The following is a 27,832-nucleotide window of genomic DNA, read 5'->3' on the forward strand; positions in this document are numbered from 1 at the left end:
ACAGAAAATTTATGTGTTTTTTATGAATTATGAAGGTATTATGCAGTATTATGCAGTATTATGCGATATTACGTTGGTATGGCCATCGACAGAAAATTTAAGTACTTTTTTTGAATTATAAAGGTATTATGCAGTATTATGCAGTATTATGCGATATTACGTTGGTATGGCCATCGACAGAAAATTTATGTGTTTTTTATGAATTATGAAGGTATTATGCAGTATTATGCAGTATTATGCGATATTACGTTGGTATGGCCATCGACAGAAAATTTATGTGTTTTTTATGAATTATGAAGGTATTATGCAGTATTATGCGATATTACGTTGTTATGGCCATCGACAGAAAATTTAAGTACTTTTTTTGAATTATAAAGGTATTATGCAGTATTATGCAGTATTATGCGATATTACGTTGGTATGGCCATCGACAGAAAATTTATGTGTTTTTTATGAATTATGAAGGTATTATGCAGTATTATGCAGTATTATGCGATATTACGTTGGTATGGCCATCGACAGAAAATTTAAGTACTTTTTTTGAATTATAAAGGTATTATGCAGTATTATGCAGTATTATGCGATATTACGTTGGTATGGCCATCGACAGAAAATTTATGTGTTTTTTATGAATTATGAAGGTATTATGCAGTATTATGCAGTATTATGCGATATTACGTTGGTATGGCCATCGACAGAAAATTTATGTGTTTTTTATGAATTATGAAGGTATTATGCAGTATTATGCAGTATTATGCGATATTACGTTGGTATGGCCATCGACAGAAAATTTATGTGTTTTTTATGAATTATGAAGGTATTATGCAGTATTATGCGATATTACGTTGGTATGACCATCGACAGAAAAAATATGTATTTGTTATATAGAGAGGATGTCGGATAATGCGGTTTCATTTGTCGGGTCCATTTGGTTGGAGAAGTATGACTGAACGTCTGTCGGCTTTTTATGTCGATAAAGTATGAAGGTTGTTAGTTATGTTGTACGTCGTGTGTCGGGACCACTTAGCCCGGTGCTAAATGAAGTCGTTGCCCTTTTTTTGATGCTCCTTCCTTCTCTTTTGTCATATCTGGTTGTTTCACATTTACCCAAACACGCATCTTTTTGATAATATAATTACAGTTTAGCCTAGTGCGCTTAGCATGCGTTAGAATCCAGTGAAGCTGGGGAAGGGTATTGCATCACAAATTCTTGTCTTAACAAATTCAAAAACACATGTAGCAAAATTTTATTAATCATACATACATCTTATTGCAAACTAAAATTTGAGCAATCAGATAGGGGAAGGGAACAAGTTCCTATAACTATACAGAGCTAGCTACCTAGCTAGGCTACATGTTTTGTTTTTCTTTTATCATACCTCTAGCTAGCTAATGGCTTACAAGAGCACGAGGGTGCCGATAAGCCGCATACGCTGTAAAAAGTGTGGGCTTTTTTCGGGAGAGTTCTGCATTTTGAACAAAATTCAGCTATTTGCCCGAAAAAACCCGCATAGTCCTGAACAATGCCTGGAGAAAAAAAGATTCACCACAAATGACTCTCAAAGAATTATTTAAAAAAGTATAAAAATTAAAATGCACTAACTATGTGATAGCGAAGTTCTGTTTTTTATAATTTTTGATAAGATTTACTTGATAAATAACTTTATAAACTTTAATAACTCCTTTCTCTTCAAACGCATTTTTTCAACTGTCGTCCGCCATGTTTATGTTACAAGGTGTTGCATTTGGGGAATGTTCCGGGCGGTTTCGGCGGACAACCGTCAATTTAATTCGAAAAGTGGCCTGTATATATGCGAGCGTTTGCGGCTTATCGGCACCCTCTTACGAGAAGAGGGTGCTGATTACCTGAAAATGGTGCATAATTACTGTCAAGTTCAGCATTTCAAAAATAAATCAAAATTTTGCCCCATAAAGTCTGTGCATCCATTTTATAAATTAAAAAAAACTAGTTGGTTCTATTAGAGTAGATCTACTGTAGTAGAACCAACTAGTTTTGGTTTTGGTTCTGTTCTACTGTAATAGAACCAACTAGTTTTTTTTTTTAATTTTTAAAATAGGGCATCACGTTTTATGTTAGAAACTTACTGGAACCTACTAAGTCAACATTACTTTATCTATTAACAAAAATTGCATTGGCTAACCATACCAGAGTGTTTATAACAGTTTGATAACAGCAGGGGACATCAAGTCTTGCATCCCAAAAGTGCTGCAAATAACTATGAGAAATATACTGTGATAGTATCACAAACAAATTTTGCTGAAATTTTTGTTGTTGTAGAGTTTTCAAAACATATATATGATACAATTTGCTTGATATATAGTTAATAAAGTCAAATAATTCTATAATACTTGAATGTTGTCTTTTATTGTGGCTGATTCAATGTAATTAAAAGTGCTCCTTGCATTTTAGGAATAATTCTAGGAGTTAGGAGTTATTGGCAGAGAAGCGCAAATTTTATTCAAAAAGTTGCCCAAACTCACCCTTATATATACAGGTGTTTTCAGTGAGTTGGCACCCTCATAACAGGTTACCTCGTGTTTGAATCAGTTGCCATATTGCTACATATCATAGCTAGTAAAGGGTTACTGAAACTTTGAAATCCTGTAAACAACAATAATGTTAAATTTTGAATTTTTTGACCATTTGCTAAATCAAATCTTCATCAAAAATGCCATTTTGGGCATAATAGCCAAAAAATTCTAGAATTACCAATTATAATTGATAAGAGCTTAAAAAGAAATGTTATGTAAGTATGCAATGACATCATAACTTTTTCAAGCTCGTTTTCTCATTGCCTCTTTGAAAGAAGTTCAATCAATGTGAATGTCCTATCCATTCAAAACAAACATAATTAAAAATTTTTTTCTCCCACATCTTGTCCTACCATCTTTATAAATGCTGACTGGAAATAAAATAATTTTGGTGACCCCATTTATTGTCATCAAGTTGAAATTTCAACTTCAAGTTTTAACCAAAACATAAATCAGCTCTTTACCGTCCTGTATTTATCTTTAATGTTATATATATTCTTAAAATCTCAACTGAGAAAAGCCCGATAACTTTTTAATGGGACAACACTGTTAGCCTCTGTTTGTGTAAAGTCTTTGTTCTGGGTACAGCAATTTAAAGCTGTTCAAGTCATTGGGTGTTTTCTTATTCATTTTGTTCTTTCCTTTTTCAAAAAACAGGTTGCATAAAGGTATACACATGGCAAAACTTTCCTTCGGAAATGGTTATTCTAATATAAAAAATACAAAAAAACTCAGTAAATAAAAATCTTCTCTTTTTCATCTTCTTTTTCTAAAATAACAGATAATAACTTATCTTTACTATATATATTTTTTACATAATATACATGTGATTTAAATTTATTTTTAGATGTTACAATCAAAACTTATATTTACAACAAGCACTTTGAAAGTCGCTGGAAGTTTTGTATCTGAAATATTGTTTAGAAAAGCCAATATTGTGAGGTACACATCAACAACTGCAGCTATATTTGGTCGTACACAATGGTCTTATACACGCCCCAGAAATACAGACATGACTATTGAAGACCTCCCTCACAGACTGAGAGATGGCAAGTTTTACCGTAATCAGTCAAAAAGTGGCAGAGGTGAAGATGGTCGCATAAAAATACGACACAAGGGTGGAGGGCACCAAAGAAACTTTAGAATTGTTGATACAGTTCGTGTACCAGTGTCAGAGCCAGGCCAAGAACCAAAAACTATTAAGGATAGAATACTTCAAATAGGCTACGATCCTTTTCGCACTGCCCACATTGCTCTTGTTGCTGGTAACGGTGGTAATCAGACCAAATTGATTCTATGCCCGCATGAAACAAAAGTTGGCGATATATTAACAGCATCGCGTGGGAAACCTGCGTCCCTGGCACGTATGGTACCAGGAGACGCATACCCTTTGGAATATTTACCACTTGGTACAATGGTCCATAGTATTGAGAAGTTGCCAGGTGAAGGAGGGATTTATTGTCGTGCTGCTGGGACATATGCTACCTTACTAAGAAAATCTGACGATATTGCAGTTTTAAAGTGCCCTGATAAAAGACGTCCTCAGTTGACTGTGAGTGTTAAATGCTTAGCAGTGATTGGACGTGCCTCTAATATCAATAAAAAACATGAAATTATTGGTAAAGCCGGTCGCAGTAGGTGGCTGAATCGTAAACCCAGGGGCCAAACCGGCAAGGACAGATGGCATCACAAGAAGAAAGTCAGATAATGAAATTGTTAATACTTGTTACAAAATTAGTTTGTGTTTAAATGTGGAAAAATTATACAAGAGAGTGAAAAAAAAATTTTTTCTTTTTTTTAAGGGTAGCTCCTCCTATAATCTCCTTAATTCTTCTAAAATAGAAGAGAGAGATTAAGAATCTTCTCAAATTTTTCTAAAATTTGCAATTTTAGACTTAAATAAATATGTTTGATAAACGTAACGAATAACTACTGCTATTATTTTTCAGGAAAATGTCACTGTATATAAAGAACGTTCATAATTAACGAAAATAGGATGAAATAAAGCTAATATCTCTTATTAATATCAAAAAATCCTGTGAAATCTGAAAAATCCTAAACTTTTACCCTATTCGGTCTTGCGGGTTGTTTATTCCGCCCCCTGACAGTTTTTTAATAACTCCTTATTGCTACATTATATGGCTCTAAAATTTACGGAGTTTCAATATTTATCTATTAGACACCTGCATGTGAAATTTTTAGGTCCCATACCTTTCAGAGGCCCTGATATTGGCCATTTCTCGAAACTACCCCTAAAAATCTCTATGAAATCCTTATAATGGGGAAAATTTAATAACTCCTGTTAGGAATATCTTTAAAAATTTAAACTTGCAACACAACTTTGTTTTATTAAGAAGAATCATTTTGCATAATTTGGACACGTGATTAATCCGATTTCCCGATTTTGTCGGATTTTACCCAAAAATCGAAAAAAAAACAGATTTTCGGGTAATTTTGGCACTTTTTTATGCGATCCACGTAAAAACTGGAAAATATGTTAAGTAACTTTTATTTAGCTTTCAGAAACTTCAAACAGAATGCAAAAATTCGCTCTGGAACAAAAGTAATTAAATTTTAAGCAGATAGTGACATTTTTAAAAAATTTCAATCTTCTGATGACATCACAGAAAATGTCCTGACGCAAACAAAAATTTAATTCTGCCATTTTGTGCCTTTTATGACGTACTATAAGTGTGTCAAGTTTGATTCAATTTAAACAACCCTGTAAAAAGTTTTTGAGGGGGAGGCAGATACCCCCGGGTCATAGTATGTTCGAAAAACCCCGTACTGAATAGGGTTAATTGGGTGCTTTTGCCTAAAATTTAAATGATTTGAAAGTCAGTGGACACCCTGTTTTTATAAAACAAGCTAATATCTCCGTTTTTGGAAAAAAGAAAGTTTCCTTTGTAAATGGCAACTTTTTCTCAATTTGGCCATTAAAGTGAATTTGGTAAGCTTAATGACATGAATAAAGAAGACTGTTACATTTGCTTTTATGTGCGTTGTCCCGCTTTTCTTGCCTGTTTCTTTTGGAGGTTTGCGCCTAAAAGGATGATAAAAGAAAAAAATGATCACCGCAAAATCCTTCGGTATTCTCGGAAAGTGACTTCACACGAAATGTATAAAAATACTTCTTCTTTACTAATTAAAAAATAACGATATTTTAGACTCGCACAAGTTTCTCTCGCAGTCGCCGCATTTTTAGGCCGAGCTAAATATTTTCGTCCGCTACACAGAAAAATAGTGTGGGCCTAGTATTGGCCGGAGACTGAATGAAACAACTAAATTGTTATTTATTTCTGCTAAGAAGTTGATGTCAATATTGGCATAGAACTTCAATAACAGTCTTCTTGCGGTATGAGCTAAAAAATTGGCGACAGAGGAAAAATTGACGGATAAAAATTAATTTTAGCGAATGACTAACATCTTAATTTTATAATCAGTGTCTTTGGATAACCCCGATTTAACACCCTCGTCCCCAAGGTTTTTTGCCATTTTGATATAAGAGAAGAGACGGCGAAAAATATTTTCGGCGTCATCTCCCGTATCAAAAAGGCAAAAAACCTTAGGGACGAGGGTGCCCAATTTAAGTGTTCGTAGCGTTTTTATTATTTCTTTTTGTTTTAAGTGAAAACCCGCCTTTATGTTGCTCATAAATAAGGCGTCTATGCAGATAGAATATGCTCTAGGTAAACTTCTACAGTGATTTGTTGAGCCCGATGAATTGGTTTTATTGTAGAGGAGCAACCCTAGGGCCTTGTGGCCCCTGAGCCGTTATTACGGAATTACCTTCATCAACAAGGCAAAATGCCCTGGGAATGAGGTTGTTAGAGAGGCAATATGGTTACAAAGTAGGTCCCACCCAACCTCGTTCCCCAGGGCTCTTTTTCACTTTTTTTGGAAAAGAGCCCTGGGAACGAGGTAGAGTCCCACCATGTTTGGGACTGCCCCAGAAAATTCAAAATTTCCGGATTGGCTAAAACGCTTTTCAAATGCTAAAGTTATCCTGTGTTAAAATGGAATAATTTTTTCGAAGCTGGGCATTGATTAATGAGCATAATTTTTGTCGAATCAATTTTTTTCACAACGGTGAAATGACAACAAATGTGTAAAAAAAATTTAAATATCTAAAACCGGATGGACGTTTTTTAAGCTTTGCAAAAATGTAAAAATTTCAGAAGACAACGTCATTTTCCTTACTTAAGATGAGATACTTAATAAGAATTCATTTAGCTTTAGTTCAGTACAAAAAAAACAACTTTGTTAGCAGTAGCTTATGCGCAATGTTTCAGAAGTATAAAATCTGTTCCATCGTTCGTGCTTAGGATTGATTGTTGTTGTCCTGACAACCCTTCCGGCATTTTGTATTCGACTCTTGTGCATTGCACGCGGTGACGTAACAATTTATGACGACATTACTACTGTTATCGGTAAATGTAAAGGGTTTGATGCTAAATTGAATTTTGCTAAAATCATCGGTTTTATAAAACTTTAACGTGTCGTCCAAAGCGCATCTAGAAACACAGAAAAACTAGTAAATAAAAATACACAGATGTTGAGAAAGAATTTGCAACGTTGAAGTTAATAGCTTTAACTTACATACCTCTCTAGCTTTGGTACCAGGTTCTTTGAACCAGGGAGGAGGTTAGTAAATGTTATATAAGAATATATTTAAGTCGCATTAAAAACGCACAACTTTTCACTTACCCATTCTCAATAAATGCGTACTCTTCACTTTGCGTTGTTCTGTGTAACGGAGCACCGAAGCACTTGTCCAGGAACAATGCTAAATTTAATTGAGGGCTTGTTATTTTTACTTCGAAATACATATCCCTATCTGAATCAATATCAACCAGACTTTCTGTATTCGTTTTAGTATAATTGCTATCTGAGTACAAACCAATGTTGACGCTGTAACTTCCGAACGCATGACTGCGAAACTTAACGGACTGAGTTTCGTATTTGATTGACAATGCCCTTGCTAATGGACTTTGGCTGTATGTGCACCGAAATGGAATTTGTACTAAATCTCTTCGAATTATTAGTGTTTCTGGTAGTTTTTCTAATAAAACGTTACTATATTCCACATAGTATGTTTTTCTCGTAAGTTTCGTCCCACATTGATTGACCTTTGTTGTTATGGTGACATGTGTACTGTTTTCATTCGCTTTGCATTCTGGATCTCGTAAATGCAAACTATCTGCTGGTATGTTGCCGGGTAAGGGTTTTCGAACTGTTAAAGTTATCGAATTTGAATGGCATGTCAACTGCGTTCGAGAGCCTAAAAAGTGAAAAAGCTTTTGTTTATAATTTTGTAAATAATGGGGCTATTATCGGGGCAAAATTACGAAGAGGTTCAATGAATTCACAAACTTCCAAGAACAACAACAAATTTTAGATCATGGTACGTAAATTCACGAATCAAAGCTACAGTGCTTTAAGTGGACATAACTGTGTGCTGATAGGACAGATCTATACTATTCTTTGGGGAGGAACCCTCCCTAAAGAATTATGTCAGTAATTGGTAATATGGAAAGGAAATCTTAAAATTTCCTCCCTTGCGCCCCTAACATCTTAATCAAAAAAAACAATTAGTGTCAGCTACGACCCTATTTTTCGAACGCTAATTCCGGTTCGAAAGGTTTCAAATTTATCATTTTGTGGCCGGGGGATATTTTTAGTGCTTTAGAATTGGTTTCCGATAGCAGACATTTTACTAAAACTGTCACTAACTTACTGTTGTTATCTATACCAACCTGAGCTTGACACAGACCGAATAGTTCTTCGCGGTGCCTCTTCATTGCAATGCTCTGTCATACACATTGGATCGTGCTTTGAGCAAACACTAACTGCGCATGTCATAAAATACGGTTTGTTGTTTTCTCTTGCATGCGAAAATATTTCACTTTTAATTGTAACGGTATTGTCGTAGGGATTTACATCGACTCTCCATGCGTCTTCTTTGGAACAACTAAATATATAAAATGGAAAATAAACATAAAATTCCAATAAATATAAATTTAATTTTCTGTTCGTCAAAATAACATCCAACCACGTGTTTTTATATAAACAAAATGGCTGCGATTAATCAAACATTGATGGAAATAATTTATTCTCCTAAGTATAAAGCAGTTGTTTCCAGGAGTAAGTATGTTTCGCCAAAAATGGAAAGCAATGTTAACCTCTAGGTTAACATTGCTTTCCTAGAGGCGTCCAAGTCAGGTACTCTAACATTAGAAGTAAAACTCGACCCAAAAGAAATAGCTTTATTAGTTTGATAAACTTAACCCACCTTTTTAAAATTGAACTAAGTTTAAAACCAGCACGATATTCAACTTTTAGCAAATGTAAACATAAAAACACCTCTCTATGAATTCATAAAGATCTGGAGACGAGGTTTGCTTATTTATCGTACAGCTTGATATTTTAGTTTAATAACATACCCGTTTGCGATTACCAACTTCTGTCGTCGACTTATCCGTGACGGACCATATGTGCAATGCAGCTGAATTAACGAGTTTAATTTTTGCGATTTTTCACTCAACTGCAACTTTATCCGCCATCTTTGTATTGTAGTTTCAATCGCCATAGTGACAGGCGAGCTGTGATATTCTCTTACTTGAGCTTTTGAAAGCTTTATATTCATAAGAAGCATTAAACTTCCCATTTTTTTGAAAATAAGGTATCGTTGTTGTTTACTAATGTGGACACCGACTCTATTAACCATTTTGCCTCGATCAACTTTTGCTGAAACAAAACATCTGTTGCGTTTAAATTTTATAATAATGAGTTCTATTATTCTGAACGGGAAAGACTATCTCTCAGTTCTTGTAGTAAAACCGACCTGAAAGGAATCCTGCGTGCGAGATTAGTATCGAACATAAGAACTACAATTAAATTTGGACAACAGTGGTTGGTTTTGCATTGGCAATCTATGTTAAACACTTTTTTCGGGGGTAAATGGTAGCCCGAGTAGCGAAGTTTTACGAAAACTTCAATTATGATCAATCGTTTTTGTAGTGCAAGCCCTGATTTAGTCATACAGACAAAATGGAATAATATAATAAGTGCACTTCTCCCACGCCACACGCCCCACTCCCACGCCACACGCCCCACTCCCACGCAGGTAGTAATACAATATACCGAAGAGTCCAAAGTGTACGGAAGTGATTTTACCTTTTACGCTAAGACCTTTTTCTCTGACAATTTTATCAGTTGAGAAATTTGTTGCCCGTATCTTTCTTCGAGCACGTTTGTCATTGCAGCCAACATTGCATGTCTTTCCTCCGCTCTCCTTTTCACACACCACGACACTACAGTGCACATAAAATGTTTCGGAAGCTGACTGCAAGAACTTGAAACTTGTGATGCTAAACCTTACTTTTCCAGGATTTTAAAGGATGGATACAGCTTATAGGTTTCATCTAACGAGCACCTAAAAGAAGTTATTTTGCATTCAAAAAAATATTGCGAATTCTTTTACCAAGTAGAACTCAAAATAAATCTAATACGCACTCTGGCATTGGTTTACGTTCGACGGAACAACTGTTAACTACAGACATAAACAGCAACTCGGACGAAAGAACTGATTGACACAGAACGATAAAAACAGTTAGCCAGTTCCACATGGATCACATATATGTACATTTGAGTGCATCAAATTTGTTTTATTTACATCGTAGTTACTAGAGAATCTAACACCTGAAACACTCACCCGTCTTTGACAAAAGTGTACTTCATTTTCGTACTAGGATCTGGGTATGGGGTTGCGTAACAAGTAGTCGGAACGATATTTAAATTTAAATGATCTTTAATCGAGATTTCATAGTATACGTCATCATATCTGTCGGAGCGTTTCGCTTTCTCTTGTAGTAGCAACAACTCGGTGTATGTAGCATCAGAATAAATTGACATCTGAATATTGAATTTGCTAGTACGCTCAAGGGGTTTGCAATTCACCATTTTCCGTTTGATCGTAACTTTTTCGGTCGAGATTAATTTGGTATACGTGAGCACGCGATCTGGTTCTAATTCTTCGCCAATTCCGATTAACATAGGGCACGCTATCGTTTCCAATTTTGTTGATATAGAATTTATACCTAGAAATCCATATTTTTCAGAATAAGCTTCCATTTCCTTTTCACTTACCGTTAGTTTGATATTTATTAATTAATTTTTTTCAGGACATGATTTTCAGTTCATACACATTGTATTAAAAACTTTTAATGCATAAGAAATCAATAACCTGTTATGTTCTATTTTCTCATTGGTTTCCGACAAAGGTGTAGAACCAGTTTCGTTGCGTTTGTAGTTACAAAAACTTACTTGAAAGTCGCGCTCGTTTTAAAATCCCATCATCAATTTGCGGACCAACGCCTATTTTTTCTCTACACGTCACAACTTTTTCGGTCGTTGTTATAATATTCCGTGGAACTCTTACACGAGATTTAAGGGGAATCCAACAAGAAACGTAAACATCCATAAATGGGCAATAATGCTTTGTGTGATTTCTAGGCAGTTTTTTGTCGTTTGTTTTAGGAGTAATTTCTCGTAAAATGTTTTTATGTTTGACGCCATTTTTCTCTTTATGTGTGACTGTTCCGCACCTATCAAAGGCAGCAGTTGCCACAAAATGCGTCTTGTTGCTTTCAGCTTGACAGTTTGCATCAGAGAAAGCAAATACGTTATTATTTTTATCTTCTAACTTTTCCCGCTCAATTGTTACTACCATTTTGTTGTCATGACAACGAACGATAACATCGCTTGAAGATAACTTTACTGCATCTAAAAATAAAAATACTTTATAACATTGTAATCTTTGATCAACCTTGTTTCCAGTACTTTTTGACTTTTATTGTCGTTTTTTGACAAACGAAGTGCCGGTGAAGGGGAAAAAGCCGTTTTCCGCTTTTGGGGTAAAAAAAAATACTTTGCTTGTAAGTAAAGCGAAACAGCGAAATGAGTGTGTATTCTTGCAACCTAGGCATTGGACCAGTTTTTACCTTTGAGAATTCCTGCACATTAGACCCCCGAAAATCCTAAGTTTTGCGACAATTAGAATACGTTTAAAGAATGACCTAGTCAATACATCCCAGCATCCTCGTCTCCAGAGTTTGTTTCCCAATGTCAAATTCACATGGCTTACTTGTCGGCTGACAAGTTTCTTCACCGTTGGCCCCAATGTCAAAAACGCAAGAACCCATCGGGACGAGGTTTCCTTTCCTAACCCATTTACTTTGAAACACCTCAAAATTAACACACACGCCAAATTAATATTTTCAAATTTAAACCAACAAAATACCAATACTTTAAAATGCATAATTTTTTTGGCAAAATTATGCGCGCTTTAACTGGTAAAAATGCGACTGTAACCAACGTACAGCAGCGATGATGTAATGTTTCGCACCAAGGTAAATTGCAAGCTCAAAATTACCCGTTGCCGACAAAATTTTCAGTAAAGTCCTGTCGTGACTGCGAGACAACCTATTAGAAGTGTAGGTTTGGTAAGTTCTTTAAAAAATGTGCTCACAATTGTTTACTTTTTTGGAGGTCTTCAAAGAGATTGTTGTGAAGTCAAGAAATCACAACTTTCTACATTTGGACGGAACTTGAGTTGTATTTTATGTGTGAAAACTGTGTGTTATTTCGTCTTGTTTTCCGATTGTATATCTACGTCTATTGTATGTCGCCCTTATTCAGGTTCTGTCGAATAATAGCTTGGATGAAACTAACAATTTGTCTTTCTTTTTATCGTACTACCGAGTATTTTGTTTGCTAAACTTTTCAATTTGAGAAGATATTATTTTTTATCAAAGTTTATCAGTTTCCCGAGATAATCACTCCGATATTTTAATACTTAATCTACCTTTGTACCTACAGTAAATCGTGGAGGTGTCATCATTATATAGTGAATTAGATTCCATAGAGGAAAAAGTTATTCTACGAATCTAAAGGTAATATGTTTAACTCGCTACGTTTCCTAATATTTTCAAGAATATGCAATTTGAAGGAAAGACACTTGAAACTAACGCTATCTTGTTTTGACACTTTTTGACTTATATATAACAGCTTCGGTGTTTCAGTCAAAACAGTTTTGTTCACAACTGTGAACGTGTTACATTACATTTGTTGTCGTGAAGGCTGGGGACTAGAATGTTTGCTTCTGACCATTTTTGCATAGTAACACTCCCACGCCACACGCCCCACTCCCACGCAGGTAGTAATACAATATACCGAAGAGTCCAAAGTGTACGGAAGTGATTTTACCTTTTACGCTAAGACCTTTTTCTCTGACAATTTTATCAGTTGAGAAATTTGTTGCCCGTATCTTTCTTCGAGCACGTTTGTCATTGCAGCCAACATTGCATGTCTTTCCTCCGCTCTCCTTTTCACACACCACGACACTACAGTGCACATAAAATGTTTCGGAAGCTGACTGCAAGAACTTGAAACTTGTGATGCTAAACCTTACTTTTCCATTAAAGGATGGATACAGCTTATAGGTTTCATCTAACGAGCACCTAAAAGAAGTTATTTTGCATTCAAAAAAATATTGCGAATTCTTTTACCAAGTAGAACTCAAAATAAATCTAATACGCACTCTGGCATTGGTTTACGTTCGACGGAACAACTGTTAACTACAGACATAAACAGCAACTCGGACGAAAGAACTGATTGACACAGAACGATAAAAACAGTTAGCCAGTTCCACATGGATCACATATATGTACATTTGAGTGCATCAAATTTGTTTTATTTACATCGTAGTTACTAGAGAATCTAACACCTGAAACACTCACCCGTCTTTGACAAAAGTGTACTTCATTTTCGTACTAGGATCTGGGTATGGGGTTGCGTAACAAGTAGTCGGAACGATATTTAAATTTAAATGATCTTTAATCGAGATTTCATAGTATACGTCATCATATCTGTCGGAGCGTTTCGCTTTCTCTTGTAGTAGCAACAACTCGGTGTATGTAGCATCAGAATAAATTGACATCTGAATATTGAATTTGCTAGTACGCTCAAGGGGTTTGCAATTCACCATTTTCCGTTTGATCGTAACTTTTTCGGTCGAGATTAATTTGGTATACGTGAGCACGCGATCTGGTTCTAATTCTTCGCCAATTCCGATTAACATAGGGCACGCTATCGTTTCCAATTTTGTTGATATAGAATTTATACCTAGAAATCCATATTTTTCAGAATAAGCTTCCATTTCCTTTTCACTTACCGTTAGTTTGATATTTATTAATTAATTTTTTTCAGGACATGATTTTCAGTTCATACACATTGTATTAAAAACTTTTAATGCATAAGAAATCAATAACCTGTTATGTTCTATTTTCTCATTGGTTTCCGACAAAGGTGTAGAACCAGTTTCGTTGCGTTTGTAGTTACAAAAACTTACTTGAAAGTCGCGCTCGTTTTAAAATCCCATCATCAATTTGCGGACCAACGCCTATTTTTTCTCTACACGTCACAACTTTTTCGGCACTAGTCGTTGTTATAATATTCCGTGGAACTCTTACACGAGATTTAAGGGGAATCCAACAAGAAACGTAAACATCCATAAATGGGCAATAATGCTTTGTGTGATTTCTAGGCAGTTTTTTGTCGTTTGTTTTAGGAGTAATTTCTCGTAAAATGTTTTTATGTTTGACGCCATTTTTCTCTTTATGTGTGACTGTTCCGCACCTATCAAAGGCAGCAGTTGCCACAAAATGCGTCTTGTTGCTTTCAGCTTGACAGTTTGCATCAGAGAAAGCAAATACGTTATTATTTTTATCTTCTAACTTTTCCCGCTCAATTGTTACTACCATTTTGTTGTCATGACAACGAACGATAACATCGCTTGAAGATAACTTTACTGCATCTAAAAATAAAAATACTTTATAACATTGTAATCTTTGATCAACCTTGTTTCCAGTACTTTTTGACTTTTATTGTCGTTTTTTGACAAACGAAGTGCCGGTGAAGGGGAAAAAGCCGTTTTCCGCTTTTGGGGTAAAAAAAAATACTTTGCTTGTAAGTAAAGCGAAACAGCGAAATGAGTGTGTATTCTTGCAACCTAGGCATTGGACCAGTTTTTACCTTTGAGAATTCCTGCACATTAGACCCCCGAAAATCCTAAGTTTTGCGACAATTAGAATACGTTTAAAGAATGACCTAGTCAATACATCCCAGCATCCTCGTCTCCAGAGTTTGTTTCCCAATGTCAAATTCACATGGCTTACTTGTCGGCTGACAAGTTTCTTCACCGTTGGCCCCAATGTCAAAAACGCAAGAACCCATCGGGACGAGGTTTCCTTTCCTAACCCATTTACTTTGAAACACCTCAAAATTAACACACACGCCAAATTAATATTTTCAAATTTAAACCAACAAAATACCAATACTTTAAAATGCATAATTTTTTTGGCAAAATTATGCGCGCTTTAACTGGTAAAAATGCGACTGTAACCAACGTACAGCAGCGATGATGTAATGTTTCGCACCAAGGTAAATTGCAAGCTCAAAATTACCCGTTGCCGACAAAATTTTCAGTAAAGTCCTGTCGTGACTGCGAGACAACCTATTAGAAGTGTAGGTTTGGTAAGTTCTTTAAAAAATGTGCTCACAATTGTTTACTTTTTTGGAGGTCTTCAAAGAGATTGTTGTGAAGTCAAGAAATCACAACTTTCTACATTTGGACGGAACTTGAGTTGTATTTTATGTGTGAAAACTGTGTGTTATTTCGTCTTGTTTTCCGATTGTATATCTACGTCTATTGTATGTCGCCCTTATTCAGGTTCTGTCGAATAATAGCTTGGATGAAACTAACAATTTGTCTTTCTTTTTATCGTACTACCGAGTATTTTGTTTGCTAAACTTTTCAATTTGAGAAGATATTATTTTTTATCAAAGTTTATCAGTTTCCCGAGATAATCACTCCGATATTTTAATACTTAATCTACCTTTGTACCTACAGTAAATCGTGGAGGTGTCATCATTATATAGTGAATTAGATTCCATAGAGGAAAAAGTTATTCTACGAATCTAAAGGTAATATGTTTAACTCGCTACGTTTCCTAATATTTTCAAGAATATGCAATTTGAAGGAAAGACACTTGAAACTAACGCTATCTTGTTTTGACACTTTTTGACTTATATATAACAGCTTCGGTGTTTCAGTCAAAACAGTTTTGTTCACAACTGTGAACGTGTTACATTACATTTGTTGTCGTGAAGGCTGGGGACTAGAATGTTTGCTTCTGACCATTTTTGCATAGTAACTCTGGCTAACTGTTTTTTTTTTATATGTTTTCCTTTGCACAGCAATCATGGCTTGAAAACAACACGAATATTAATCGTTTTTTCCAATCTTTGTTTACTATTGGAAAACAAAACGTTTTAAAAAACAAAAGGAGTCTGGTAACCAAGATGACCTGCAAATTTTATGACCTGATTGTCCGATAAATGTTGGTTTATATGGACCAACAAAATAATGGACTGATAAACGAAGTACCTGTCTTCGTGAGCTGTGTACTTTCACCCTAGTTCCAGGATCCTTGTTCAAAGTTTATCATGAAGGCAATATACTCTAGGAACAAGGCTGGTCTGCTCGACTGCTCGCTGATATTGTTCTGTATTCTCGTCTTCAGACCTCCTTTAGATTTATCTCAAAGAGATCTGGGAACGAGGCTGACGTGAGTACTAAACTGATTGTAGCTGCGTTAAAAACAATCAAGTTTCAACATAACAGCAAAATTTTAACCTTTGTTGAAAGCTCTACAGAAAGAGTTACTGAATTGTTACGAAAAATAATAAAAGGCTTCTACCCTAAAATCCACGAATTACTTACTCGGAAGATCAGATGCAACAACGACACAAAAAATATCAATGAGAAGCTCTTACCTACGGTTTGGAAAATAAACAGAACGAAGTACACAAACATGGCTGCTGAAAAAGAGAACATTTATTCGTGTGTTTCTCTGCGCAGCTATCCCCTTCTTCTCTTCATGCTAATTAAAGTCTGTATGACATTCAGCAAAAGAAAATAAACATAAGAGAAATATGAAACGCACAATAAAGCATTCCGCAGCTCTGCGAAGAAGAATATTTTGTTATTGTCTGATAGCGCTTCACCTTGGACGTTGAAATTCAACAAGTGGTTTTTTAGTGACGATGTGACAATTTTTTTCTTCGGGTAATTTTATCGTTTGCTATATTTTTCTAGATTACTTTTACTTCGATTTATGCTTTTATCATGGAAGAAATACCTAACTTTCGCGATGAGTAAGGAAATATATTTTGCCCGTATCAATTTCACGAAAGTTCAAACTTTACATATTTAGTGAAATACACTTTTTTTTTTTTTTTTGGGGGGGGGGGGATAAAAGGCAGATTTAACCTGGCACAACAAAGTGAAAAAAACGGTAAAAAAACAACTTGACGTAAATATTCGTTGTTTCGCGCGTATAAATTTTTGCGCATAACTTTTACTTGCGCATAACTTTTACTACATTTCGCGTAGTTTTACACGAATGCGGGGAAATTAGTGCAAGCGTAATTTAGTTTAAGTAAACGATTAACGATTGCTCTATTTATTAATGACTAAAATTTACAAGTACACTAAAAATTATATATCTACATGTATACGGCTTTCAATATGTATCACCTTTTCTCTTTATTAAGTTGGGTAATTCCTACGCCGAGTATTATAGATCCGACCACCATGCTTTGCGCGATGACTCGTAACCTCATTAAATAACGACTGGTGGTCATAGCTGGACCTCTCGTTTTGTATGCATATACACCATATCCAAGTGCACCGAGCAAACCAACAAAACCTAAATTAAAGAAATTGAAAAATTAGAATTTTTAATAATAATACGTAAGTAAAAATTAAGGGACATTTTGCATTTTAAAAACATAAAATTCTTTAAAATATATAATTCTTATATATAATTTTTATGATATCAGTCACACACAAAAGTTCTTATTGAGAGTAAAAATAGCGTATTCACGCAAAAGTTTATTGCGCGAAATTTAGTCCAGAAATTACTACGCGGGAAAATATAAAAACACAGTGCATATAAAAGAAACGCATCTTTTTTTTGTGTAAAACCCAGCACTTGACAATTTTCTCCTTGCTATTTGCGGGGGAATTTTAAACTTGCTCGAAAACTAATACGCGCGAAACACGCTCTTGTTACTATTGCGCGAAAAATACGCGCGAAATTGATTTTTATTATCTGTGAGAAAAACTAACACGCGTAAAAGTAACAAATAAGGTGATATTTCACGATACGTTAGCTACAAAAAATTGAGAAAGTACAAAATCTTGAAATTCGTTCTTTATATAATTGCAATGTCCCAAATAAACGCCCTAACTGTACAGCAGATTTAATAGAAAAAAGTTAATAGAAAATGTATATAGACATTTCCGATCAGTGATAATGTAACACTGTTACGAAAAGCTTCGTGCATTTTTATTTTCAAATAAAGTGTTTTTTGAAAATACATATAGGTTGGCTGATTTTATAACAATGAAATCTTTAAGTTTTGAGGGTGGGTACGAGTAAATGTGGAGTTATTTTGAGTGACAAAAAGGATAGTAGATTTACATTCAGACTGTATGAAAGGTGCAGCCATTGGGGTCACGGGAGACCTTGGTACAGTTAGGTTAACATCATTCCCAGGGACCTTTTGGATATTTTATGACAACTGTTGTAAAGAATGAGGTAAGGTTACAAGAATGTGAAAAAACATAGGTGAGCTTGTTTGAAGAGTTTGAAGAGGTATATGGACATATTCAAAAAACGAAAGTGATTTTTTTTGTTCGCAAAAAAACTTTACAATAAATATAGGTCAAGCGTAAAAGATTTGGCAGGAGGTAGTAAAGACAGACTTGATGCAGAAGAATTTGAGTTTAGAAATAACACAGTTTAGATTAGATTTGAAAGTCATTAACATACCCTGTAAAACGCATGCTAGCATTACCCATAATACATGCATGCATGTCCAAAGTCTTGCAGCGCAAAATCACAACATATCACATGGAATATTTAGGACATTACCTGGGTGTATTTCCAACATTAAGGCCTTGTCTAGACGGAATTCCAGAAGTCTTTGAAGCTCCAATAACTTTAAACAGTCTAAAACCACCTTTGCCCCCAGGGAAAACCTATATGCTTTAATTAGCAGGATATTAAAGTTTAATTTGGGTAATGAACGCATAATTAAGCTCTGAAAAAACATAATAAAATCCAGATAAAGTCTAAACTGCATGGTCTTTGACGATCATACACAAGGAGACATGGATCAGGAACTATTTGTTTTAAAAAGAAACACAAATATAACTCTAAGACGACATCAGTAAAGAACCAGTCACTATCTTTAAAGCTTTTAAGGCTTGCATAGCTTAGTTAGTTTAAAAAACGATAAATAGGCATTAAAGAAACTGATGGTGTCAAACAACCCAGTGCTCCAGCTTTTTTTTAAGTTGAAAAGTTCCAAACTTTGTGAAATACATTTTGGATTGTCTATTTTTAGGAAAATATGAGATCATTGCATACCTTAACTTATATGATATATGAAGTTAGATTCCTCCTTTCACATGTAATCACTAAATTCTATATAAATAGGTGAAGGATTATGGCTTACAAGTTCAAAACCACAGTAGTGAATGTTGAATGTTATATATACTTCATGTTCCAGGTGTTGCCGCTTTTAGGATTTGGTCATGCTATGTACCTGGTAGTTTTGCATATTATTACTCAAATTTAAGTAAAAGACAATGTGTATGTCCTGTACTTTTTTAAATAAGATTATGTTTTGGGTGAGAATATCGGGTTTACAGCATGAAACATACTGCCTCTGTCTATAAGTTTGAGCATCATACTCCACCTAGGTCGACAGATTATAGATCAGTAATTTTTACAACCTGTTTGTTGAAATAAATTCTTTTAAATTTGAAATAAAAGAAATCATGCACACACCTGCTGCTAATACATTATTTTGTTTTGTTGCTTAGACGGCTAGTATATCATGTTGAATTATTTTTTTAAAAAAAAACAAATCGTTCGTACAGAGATTAATGTGGAAAGTACGTTGAATTTTTTTAACTTTGTTGCCACAGTATATTAATTGTTTTTGGCTATGAAAGTCAATTAGCGAGTGAAAGTCAATAAATTGTGAGCGCTACTGAAATAGTACGTAATAGGGTCACGTGTCACTTACGGAGAAATTTTTAAAGAACAAGAAGATGGAAGTAGTAGTAGTAGTATTTATTTCGTGTGAGATAACTGTATATTTTACATTAAATAAATACCTACGGGGAGACCATCAGATAGTATAAATACTAATGTAGGTGATGGCCACCTATATAAGATCAAACGATTGCAATAAGCAGTATGACACTACAAAAAAAAATTTTTTAGTAAAATCTTTTTTATGCAGTGGAGAGATTAGTGTTATAGCAATCCAGAAGATAAGTTTTGCAGATTTTTTTTAGTTGTTTTAGAGTGAGAGAGGCTAGGTCGTATTGGTGAAAGTGTTGTTGGATATTGTTCCAATTAATAATAGATTGGTAACGTATAGATTTGAGACCAAATGAGGTAGTCCTAACAGAAGGTCTAGCTAGAAGTTTAATGGATTTACTTCTTGTTGAATGATTAGATGAATGGCAGACCAATTTAAAAATATCACAAATATTACCTGGAGAATGCAGATTTATAATATAAAAGTTAAAATAATGTTGAGAAATTTTTTAAGATCTGAAAGAGTAAGAATATTAAGATTAAGAAAAATAGGATTTGATGGTGAGTTAAATTTAGAAAAAGTAATGATTCGGAGAGCAGCTTTTTGTAAGCGAAAAATTCTACACGACTTTGAAGTGAGACCCCACACTTGCGGACTATAAGAAATATGAGAAGAAAATAATGCATGGTAAATTGAAAGTAGGATATCCTTAGGCACATAATATCTTAGTTTGCAAAGAGCTCCATTTGTTTTTCTTAATTTATTGCCAATATAAGATATGTGGAAATCCCAATCTAGAAATTCATCTATTAATATACCTAGATATCTTACATGAGATGAGAATTCAAGTTTTTTTCCATTTAATTTCAGCCTTATATCATAGTTGACTGCTTTATTTCTTTGCCTAAATAGGATGACTTCAGTCTTTGCTACATTTAATGCTATTTTATTTGCAGTTAGCCATTTATATATACATTTTAAATCTATATTTAAATGCTTCTGCATTTTTTTCAGATTATGGTTAGCATATAACATGCAAGTGTCATCTGCAAAATGAAAAATTTCTGAAAAAATTATTGAGTTAATTAAATCATTAATATAAAGTAAAAATAAAATAGGACCAAGAACGGAACCTTGGGGAACTCCATGTTTAATAAAAAGTTTTTTAGATTTGGTGTTAGTTAGGGAGACATATTGTACCCTATCGCTGAGATAGGAGCGAAACCAGGAGTTTGTTACACCTCTAATTCCATAATGTTCAAGCTTTGAAAGGAGAATTTCGTGTGATACAGTATCAAAGGCCTTTTGAAGGTCTATGAAGATTCCACATGCAAACTTACAATTATCTAAATTTTGTCGAATAGTTTCAGTGAGACTAATTAGTACATGGGTGGTTGAATGTTTGGTCCTAAATCCAAATTGTTTATTGGTTATAATTTTATTAGAATCTAGGAAAGAAATTAATCGGTTTTTAATTATTTTTTCAAAGATCTTATCCAAATTGCTTAATAATGATATGGGTCTATAATTATTTGGATCAAGAGGAGACCCTTTATTCTTGTAGATTGGTATGACACTAACCATCTTTAATATGTTTGGGAATACACCTTGTTGTAGGGAAAGATTAAAAAGTTTGGTTAATATTGCAGAAATTGCTATGTTGGCTTGTTTTAAGATAAGATTAGGGACACTGTTTGGGCCCGATGCTTTGGTTAAATCAAGGTTATTTATGATCTTTAAAACTTCTTCTATTGTTACAGGGTTAAAGAATAATGAGTTACTATTATTATTTTTTAGGTAAGATGAAAAGTGTGTATTGTTATGTGGAATTTGGTTTCTAATTTTATCTGCAACAGAAGTAAAATGTTCATTAAAAGCATTAGCTACAGTTAATTTTTCAGAGATTATTTTATCATTTATTTTTAAGGAAGAAGTGCTAGATCTACTGTTGTTATCTTTATTATTTAAAATATCCTTTATACCTTTCCAAATTTTTCTACTGTTATTTTTGTTGATTAAGAAAAATTCTTTATAATAGTTTGATTTTGAGTTCCTGATAAGATTAACTATACGATTTCTATAAAATTTATATTGGTTTTGATAATATAATTTTTTTTCTTGGTTTTTAGCTTTGATTAACTTTTTATAGTAATTATTGCGGATGTTAATGGATTTTAGAATAGCTCTAGTGACCCAAGGTTTATTTCTATTACTTAATTGTTTTTTTGATAGTTTTTTATTAGGGGTATGTCTACTTACAATTTGGTCTAATTGATTAAAAAAAAGGTTAAAAGAGTTATTTACATTATTTTCATTTAAAAGCAAAGTAGAATCCCAATCTATAGATTCTATGTCATTTATTACGGCATTAATGTTTAAATTTTTCCAATCCTTGTAATAGGTGTCTAAATTATCCTTGACTTTAACTCGATTGTCAAAATAAATTAAAAATTGAGGAAGGTGGTCTGAAATTGAGGTGATGATGTTACCTGAGAAATATTTTGTAAATGGATTAGATGTAAATATATTATCAATTAAAGTTTTAGATGTATTAGATATTCTGGTTGGAATTGTTATAGATGGTTGTAAAAAATTAGAATAAAGTTCATCCAGGAAATCATCAACTAGATGGTTACTTTCACATTTTAGAAGATCAATATTAAAATCTCCCATTAAAATAAGTTTTTGTTTTTGCTTAATAGCTACTTCAAAGAAGGGTTTAAGATACAAATTAATAAATTCAGGAATTGGCATATTAGGGTGTTTATAAATGCACCCAACAATGGTATTTTTACGATTGTTATCTAAGATTTCTACAAAAGTTGATTCTAATTTACTTTCAAGAAAGAGCAAATTTGAAAGGTCTGAGCGTACCACTACTGTTAGCGAATTAGAAATATACAAGGAAGTACCTCCTGCATTGCTGCTTGAAAGGTTATGAAATCCTCTATAACCTTTTAAAATTGGTGTTATTGAGTACTTACTAAGTCTAGTTTCACTGAAGCCTAACACATCAAAGTCAATATTGAGAGAGTTCAGAAGAATGTTGATATTATCAATATTCTTGGGAAGAGAACAAGTATTAAGATGAAAATAAGAAAAATTAGGTGTAAGGTCCGAAGAAGAAAGTTGTTCAAGAGTAGAGTTAAAGCTGTTATATTCATAATATTTACAATTAGTAAACCGTTCATCTTCATCATCAACATTATTTGAAAAAGAGGTTTCAATATGAGAGTTAACGTCAGAAAAAATCTGACTTTTTTGTGCCTCAAACAGAGGTGTATTGTCACTCTGGAATGGAAAAATTTCAGAATTACACTTTAAACACGACCATGCCTCATCTGAGTTATCCTTGGTGAGTTTTTTGAAGTCATTAGAATTAAGCAAGTTACAACTTGGGTGAACCCAAAGTTTACAAAAATCACAAAAAATACAGTTAGAATTTGCCCTAATCAATTCACTGCATATACCACAAAAAAACTTACTAATTCTTAGTTTGCGCGTTTGAGAGGGAAGCCAAAGAACTCACATAAATTACTGCATGAGCATCAGACTAATTTTAGCACATCTTCGCCGCCATATTAGAAATCAATTATAGATCGGTTAGAGATCTGCTCAATAAGGAAGTCTTGTGTGATTGCCAAGTTGGATGAGGATTCTTCCGGGAGCATTTCACTTTTCGTGTTGTTGTTGGTTGTGTTGGTGGTCTTGGCTCTTACATTACTCCTTAGGTTGATACTGATGGGGCTTGTGTTGGTGGACATATTCAAGTCTTTAGTTCTTTAAAGTTAAAATGAGTTTTTTGACACAGGCGACGCCCTTTTTTTGCGCGGCAAAAAGACGTCTGAACAGTATGAAGGTCAGATCGGAATGACAAGGTGACAAGAAAAACAAATATTCAAAAAAACGATATCTGGGGCTACATGAACTTTTAACAAAAAATGAATATGTCATTGGGAATTTCTTATGAAAACCTTTCAGGTAAGTCCAACTTGTAAAAGTACCTCGGGATCCCTTTAGTTACTTCAAAGTATATTATGTTGAAATATACTCACAATGATGTTTAATCTTGCAGGGAAAAATTAGGTCAAGACATTTTTTTTTGGCCATTCCAAAAGGTTAAAGAAAATGCTAATTACAGCCTGCCTGGCCAACCACTATATCAGCGTTTATAATCCAGTCAGCACAACATAAAACATAATCAGGGTATGCGTACATAATCCTGGCGTCCTGTTTATAAACAGGCCGTTTTCGCAATCTGGGCAAAACAGGTTCAAGTCCAAACTTTGCACCAATTAATCAAATATGGTTGCACTAATTTTGAAAAGGTGTATTAAGAGGGTGTATATATAGCTAGCTAGATAAAAAGCCCCCCTTGAAATTAGTGAGTCTTACTTTATTTCCAAACATTTCCACATTTCCCAAGAACGAAACAAATAAAATTCTTACCAATAGGAACAAATGGGTCCTTTTTAGCCTTACTGATAAACTTTTCACGGTCAGTGACTTCGTCGTGTTCAGGAACCCAATAATTTGGGTTTTTAGCTGCTGTATTAGTTTTAACTGAAGACATTGTTCAGGATTGAGAATATTATGTTTTAAAGTAGGAAAAATTCAAGTTGTATATTTTCGACATGTTCGTTTAAAGAATGACCAATAAGGTTGTTTACAAATGTGCAAGATCGGCAAAACATTTCGGACTTACCTGGTTCTTACCAGGTTGTCGGATACAGATAAGTTGTTGCGTGTATTCTTAACTCTTGTTTATATTTTGTATTTACCACAAGCAAGCGATGAAATGAAATCTTGTGTACAGGAAATAAAACTAACAGATGGTAAAATTTTCCTGATTATTAACTTAACTTCTCCTATTATATTTTTGACGATAAAAACCAGGTAGCCCATGCGTACGTGAGATTCTGCTTGCAAGGGTAACATAAATTGCATCTTTGACGTAAGGAAACACAATGATAATGCATTTTTTGATTACAGTTTCTTAAATATTAACGACCTTTTACATAAATAATCAAATACATTTGTTGTTTTTTTTTTACGAAAAGCTAACCGCGCGAGGGTTTTTTGCTGACAATACGATGTCATCGTTTCTCCTTAAACGTTTGCATGATAAAGTCGTTCAAAATATCTTTTATGATGTGCGATTTTAAAAAATTCAGCTCACATTTTCTATCAGGCGAACAAGAGAAACTATCAGGTCCCTTCTCGCTACACCCTCCTTTGCCATTTTGGTTAGGATACCCTGGGTGGGTCATAATTTCAACCAGTCTACATTTTTGTTCTGCACGATTTCTGCTAATATCTTCTGATATAATGTTCAGAGCTTTAGACAGATATTTTTCGTTCATATCTTGAGACATTGTTGATAGACCAATAAAGTAGTTCGGAAAACTATAAAAAAGGGAAAAAAATCTTGTGTAAAATTAACCGTCTCTTCCTAAATTGGATCGACACAGCCTCGTCCACAGGGCTTTTTTTACGCTTGTGATATTCTGGCGGAACGGCTCTAATACAGAGCCGTGTCGCAGATATATTTCAGGCCCTGTGACGCCAAGAGAGAGGGGGCTATAGCCCACTCAATATTTTGATACATAAAAGTTATAGTTGGGAAATGAATGACCAAAACGTCCACATAGAATTTAGGGAAATCTTCTTCATACAAATAAACACAACTGCATTTCACTCACACTATGTGCGCTGTTTACACCAATTTTTATATACATTTTTTAGGCAACAACTAAGTCACAAATCGTTTCTTTTTCGATAAGGGATAACATTTAACTGAACCTTACTCCAGTAGGGTATGCGTACAATATGTTCGTTACACCGTCCCGATGTCATAAGATGCATAGGATTGCAATTAACCAAGAAATTAAAAATAAAACAATATTAGTACCTTATCGACTCAAACATTGTTGGCGAAAATCTGTCCGCCCTAATTTTCAACACTCATTCAAGTATTTTGTCACTCTTGGCCAGGTTATTCTTAAGTTTATTGATTTAGAAAAAGGCCAAAAAACTCAGCTGGTGCCACTGAGAAGTACGTGATAAATTTGTAAGTCAATATGTTGGTCAGCCTTAACTTTTTGTTGGCCTTTATTTTTATTATCTTCCTGTCAGTCACTCATATCATAACTAACACCATAATTTACAGATTTACCTAGCAGGATGACCTCTTCGGTTCCTGCAAAAGTGTTCCTAGTGGATTTTAGCCTCTCATTTGAGCAACAACCGCTTCACTAGACAACCACCCAAGATATCAATCCTATTCTCATGGTTATCACTATGCAAAAAGGATTGGTTCAAAATTTTATAGTCCCTGGCATGACTCGGCTGGGGTTTAAATCCAAGACCGTTCACAATGGAGGCAAACACTGTACCGCAAAGCCACCAGTCAGGGCCGGCAAAGTTTAGGTCGATAAGACAGCGCATTACCTAATACTATGACGATTGAAACATTTTCTCGCTTCCCTTGCGTTACAGCAAACATCGAGATAGAAACCAAGTCTCGGTTGTGCAATCCAATAACAGTCAGCTATCTTCAATTCTTCTGGTACCCTGGTTTCTTTTATTTCATACTTCTTCATTAGTTTGATTAGGCCGTCAATTATAACAGGTAGTATATGAACATGTTGGTGTCCATCGATATAAAATGGAGTATGTCCAAACACGGTCATAAACTTTTTGATTTGACTTTCAATTTCGATGTCTACCTGAAACAAAATAGTGTCAAAAGTTGTAATGGAAAAACAAATCATTTTATTCTTGATTATTCTATTAAACTAAAACCTTCATTTGACCTATTCGAAATTTTTGTAGAGACCTGAGAGGGGGGGGGGGGGGGTTAACAAATGGAATCATAAAACAAGAGAGAGGGACACTTCCAATTCTTGATAAAAAGGTGTACTTTTAGTGAATTTTGAACTTTATTCGTATGTTCGTGAAACCAACAAACTACAAAGTTCTGGCCTAACTCTAAATACAATTGTGCCAGGGACAACAATTGTACACACTTTAAAAGCCCACGATTTAAAAAAAAGTTTTACTATAAAATCAAACTGTTCTTACATGCACACGAAGAATCCGACCTCCTTTGATATGACCAGCAATGGACAATTTATCAAAGAAATGTCCTTCTTTGTCTAAAAGTGACGCGACATCACAAGGTTGTGCAACAGGCCTTCCTTCAGTGAGGTTCAAATGTAACCCAACTGCGATGTTTTTGTTGTTTATTGACTCGACTGCAGAAGCGTTCATCAGCACAGATACGCTATTGACTACCCCTTCCTTGACTGCGTCTAATATACCTCTATTTCTTTCGTCACAGTACCCAAAATCGTCAGCAGTTATCTTGAAGCAACCCAAATAACTATTTATCGTACTCATCTAAACATATTTGCCAAAATAAAATTACCATTTCAGATAAAATATAAAAACAAACCAACCTTGTTCCCTGCGACTCGCTGTCTGGACAAAAGAGGCAACAGTTAACGTGAACGAGAAAGGCAGTCAAATTTAAGTCTTCAAACCAGCGCCTTTTGTCAATTGCCAACCTCGATCCTAGGGCTTTCTTTCCTCTTTTTGATATAAGTGGCAAAAAGAAAAAAACCTGGAATAGAGGTTGGTCAATTGCTTTAAAAAAGTAAAATTGATTTCAACTGCTCTGTCGTTCGACGTCTCTTCTACGAAAGGCGTGAACGAGAAGGAATATATTTAGGAACAGAGAACTTAGTCGGTTTATTTCACCCAGCCCACGAATATTTCAAAATTTCAAATTTTCAAAATCTAGACCGCGAATTTTTGCCTTTAGGACCGGTAACAAGGTTGAGTATACATCGCTTTCCGAACACACCAAGCTTTTTATTGGGACGTAGAAAGGTTATATGGACCTGGGAATGAAGTTGTACTTTAAACATTAATGTGCAGCGTCAGTTCAGGAAAAATCTCACGTAAAACAAGCAGAATAAAAAGTTAATTAAAAAAAGACATTATGTTTTCGAATTGAAACTAGAAAATTCAA

At 34.4% G+C, this 27,832-nt stretch overlaps 5 protein-coding genes across 5 annotated transcripts; 1 reads left to right on the plus strand and 4 right to left on the minus strand.

The window, feature by feature from the left end:
* The first annotated feature begins 3,318 nt into the window (after window positions 1-3,318).
* LOC130622672 (39S ribosomal protein L2, mitochondrial-like) lies at window positions 3,319-4,551 on the plus strand. The gene has a single exon (XM_057438161.1). It carries the CDS (start codon window positions 3,401-3,403, stop codon window positions 4,259-4,261), a length of 861 nt encoding a protein of 286 aa, XP_057294144.1. The 5' UTR covers window positions 3,319-3,400; the 3' UTR covers window positions 4,262-4,551.
* Window positions 4,552-6,767: 2,216 nt separating this feature from the next.
* LOC130622669 (ZP domain-containing protein-like) lies at window positions 6,768-9,935 on the minus strand. The gene is made up of 5 exons (XM_057438159.1): window positions 9,730-9,935; window positions 8,997-9,300; window positions 8,310-8,524; window positions 7,261-7,834; window positions 6,768-7,067 (listed from the first exon to the last, which is right to left on the minus strand). The coding sequence occupies exons 2-5, from the start codon at window positions 9,278-9,280 to the stop codon at window positions 6,875-6,877; spliced, it is 1,266 nt and encodes a 421-aa protein (XP_057294142.1). The 5' UTR covers window positions 9,281-9,300; window positions 9,730-9,935; the 3' UTR covers window positions 6,768-6,874.
* LOC130622668 (uncharacterized) lies at window positions 9,848-16,835 on the minus strand. Its single transcript, XM_057438158.1, has 7 exons — window positions 16,450-16,835; window positions 13,964-14,428; window positions 13,353-13,737; window positions 12,820-13,073; window positions 10,879-11,337; window positions 10,268-10,652; window positions 9,848-9,988 (listed from the first exon to the last, which is right to left on the minus strand). The coding sequence occupies exons 1-7, from the start codon at window positions 16,508-16,510 to the stop codon at window positions 9,931-9,933; spliced, it is 2,067 nt and encodes a 688-aa protein (XP_057294141.1). The 5' UTR covers window positions 16,511-16,835; the 3' UTR covers window positions 9,848-9,930.
* A 287-nt stretch (window positions 16,836-17,122) lies between these two features.
* LOC130622674 (HIG1 domain family member 1A, mitochondrial-like) lies at window positions 17,123-24,450 on the minus strand. The gene is made up of 2 exons (XM_057438163.1): window positions 24,247-24,450; window positions 17,123-17,384 (listed from the first exon to the last, which is right to left on the minus strand). The coding sequence occupies exons 1-2, from the start codon at window positions 24,368-24,370 to the stop codon at window positions 17,209-17,211; spliced, it is 300 nt and encodes a 99-aa protein (XP_057294146.1). The 5' UTR covers window positions 24,371-24,450; the 3' UTR covers window positions 17,123-17,208.
* A 321-nt stretch (window positions 24,451-24,771) lies between these two features.
* Window positions 24,772-27,680, minus strand: LOC130622671 (carbohydrate deacetylase-like). Its single transcript, XM_057438160.1, has 3 exons — window positions 26,881-27,680; window positions 26,248-26,525; window positions 24,772-25,203 (listed from the first exon to the last, which is right to left on the minus strand). Exons 1-3 carry the CDS (start codon window positions 27,196-27,198, stop codon window positions 24,894-24,896), a joined length of 906 nt encoding a protein of 301 aa, XP_057294143.1. The 5' UTR covers window positions 27,199-27,680; the 3' UTR covers window positions 24,772-24,893.
* Between the last annotated feature and the right edge of the window lie 152 nt (window positions 27,681-27,832).

Source organism: Hydractinia symbiolongicarpus, chromosome 12 (assembly GCF_029227915.1).
Source record: "Hydractinia symbiolongicarpus strain clone_291-10 chromosome 12, HSymV2.1, whole genome shotgun sequence".
NCBI lineage: Eukaryota > Metazoa > Cnidaria > Hydrozoa > Anthoathecata > Hydractiniidae > Hydractinia > Hydractinia symbiolongicarpus.

Coding starts and splice junctions, on each gene's coding strand:
- LOC130622671 (XM_057438160.1), bottom strand. CDS start 27,198: ATGAGTACGATAAATAGTTATTTGGGTTGCTTCAAGATAACTGCTGAC. Junction 26,526..26,880: donor GTCGGATTCTTCGTGTGCAT/GTAAGAACAGTT, acceptor ATTTTGTTTCAG/GTAGACATCGAAATTGAAAG. Junction 25,204..26,247: donor TTCAATCGTCATAGTATTAG/GTAATGCGCTGT, acceptor CCTTTTTTATAG/TTTTCCGAACTACTTTATTG.
- LOC130622668 (XM_057438158.1), bottom strand. CDS start 16,510: ATGTTCTCTTTTTCAGCAGCCATGTTTGTGTACTTCGTTCTGTTTATT. Junction 14,429..16,449: donor GTTTATTTTCCAAACCGTAG/GTAAGAGCTTCT, acceptor TTTTATTTTTAG/ATGCAGTAAAGTTATCTTCA. Junction 13,074..13,352: donor TACACTTTTGTCAAAGACGG/GTGAGTGTTTCA, acceptor AACTTCTTTTAG/GTGCTCGTTAGATGAAACCT.
- LOC130622674 (XM_057438163.1), bottom strand. CDS start 24,370: ATGTCTTCAGTTAAAACTAATACAGCAGCTAAAAACCCAAATTATTGG. Junction 17,385..24,246: donor GGACCCATTTGTTCCTATTG/GTAAGAATTTTA, acceptor TCTTTAATTTAG/GTTTTGTTGGTTTGCTCGGT.
- LOC130622672 (XM_057438161.1), top strand. CDS start 3,401: ATGTTACAATCAAAACTTATATTTACAACAAGCACTTTGAAAGTCGCT.
- LOC130622669 (XM_057438159.1), bottom strand. CDS start 9,280: ATGGTTAATAGAGTCGGTGTCCACATTAGTAAACAACAACGATACCTT. Junction 8,525..8,996: donor AAGTTGGTAATCGCAAACGG/GTATGTTATTAA, acceptor TTATATATTTAG/TTGTTCCAAAGAAGACGCAT. Junction 7,068..7,260: donor TACGCATTTATTGAGAATGG/GTAAGTGAAAAG, acceptor CTGTGTTTCTAG/ATGCGCTTTGGACGACACGT.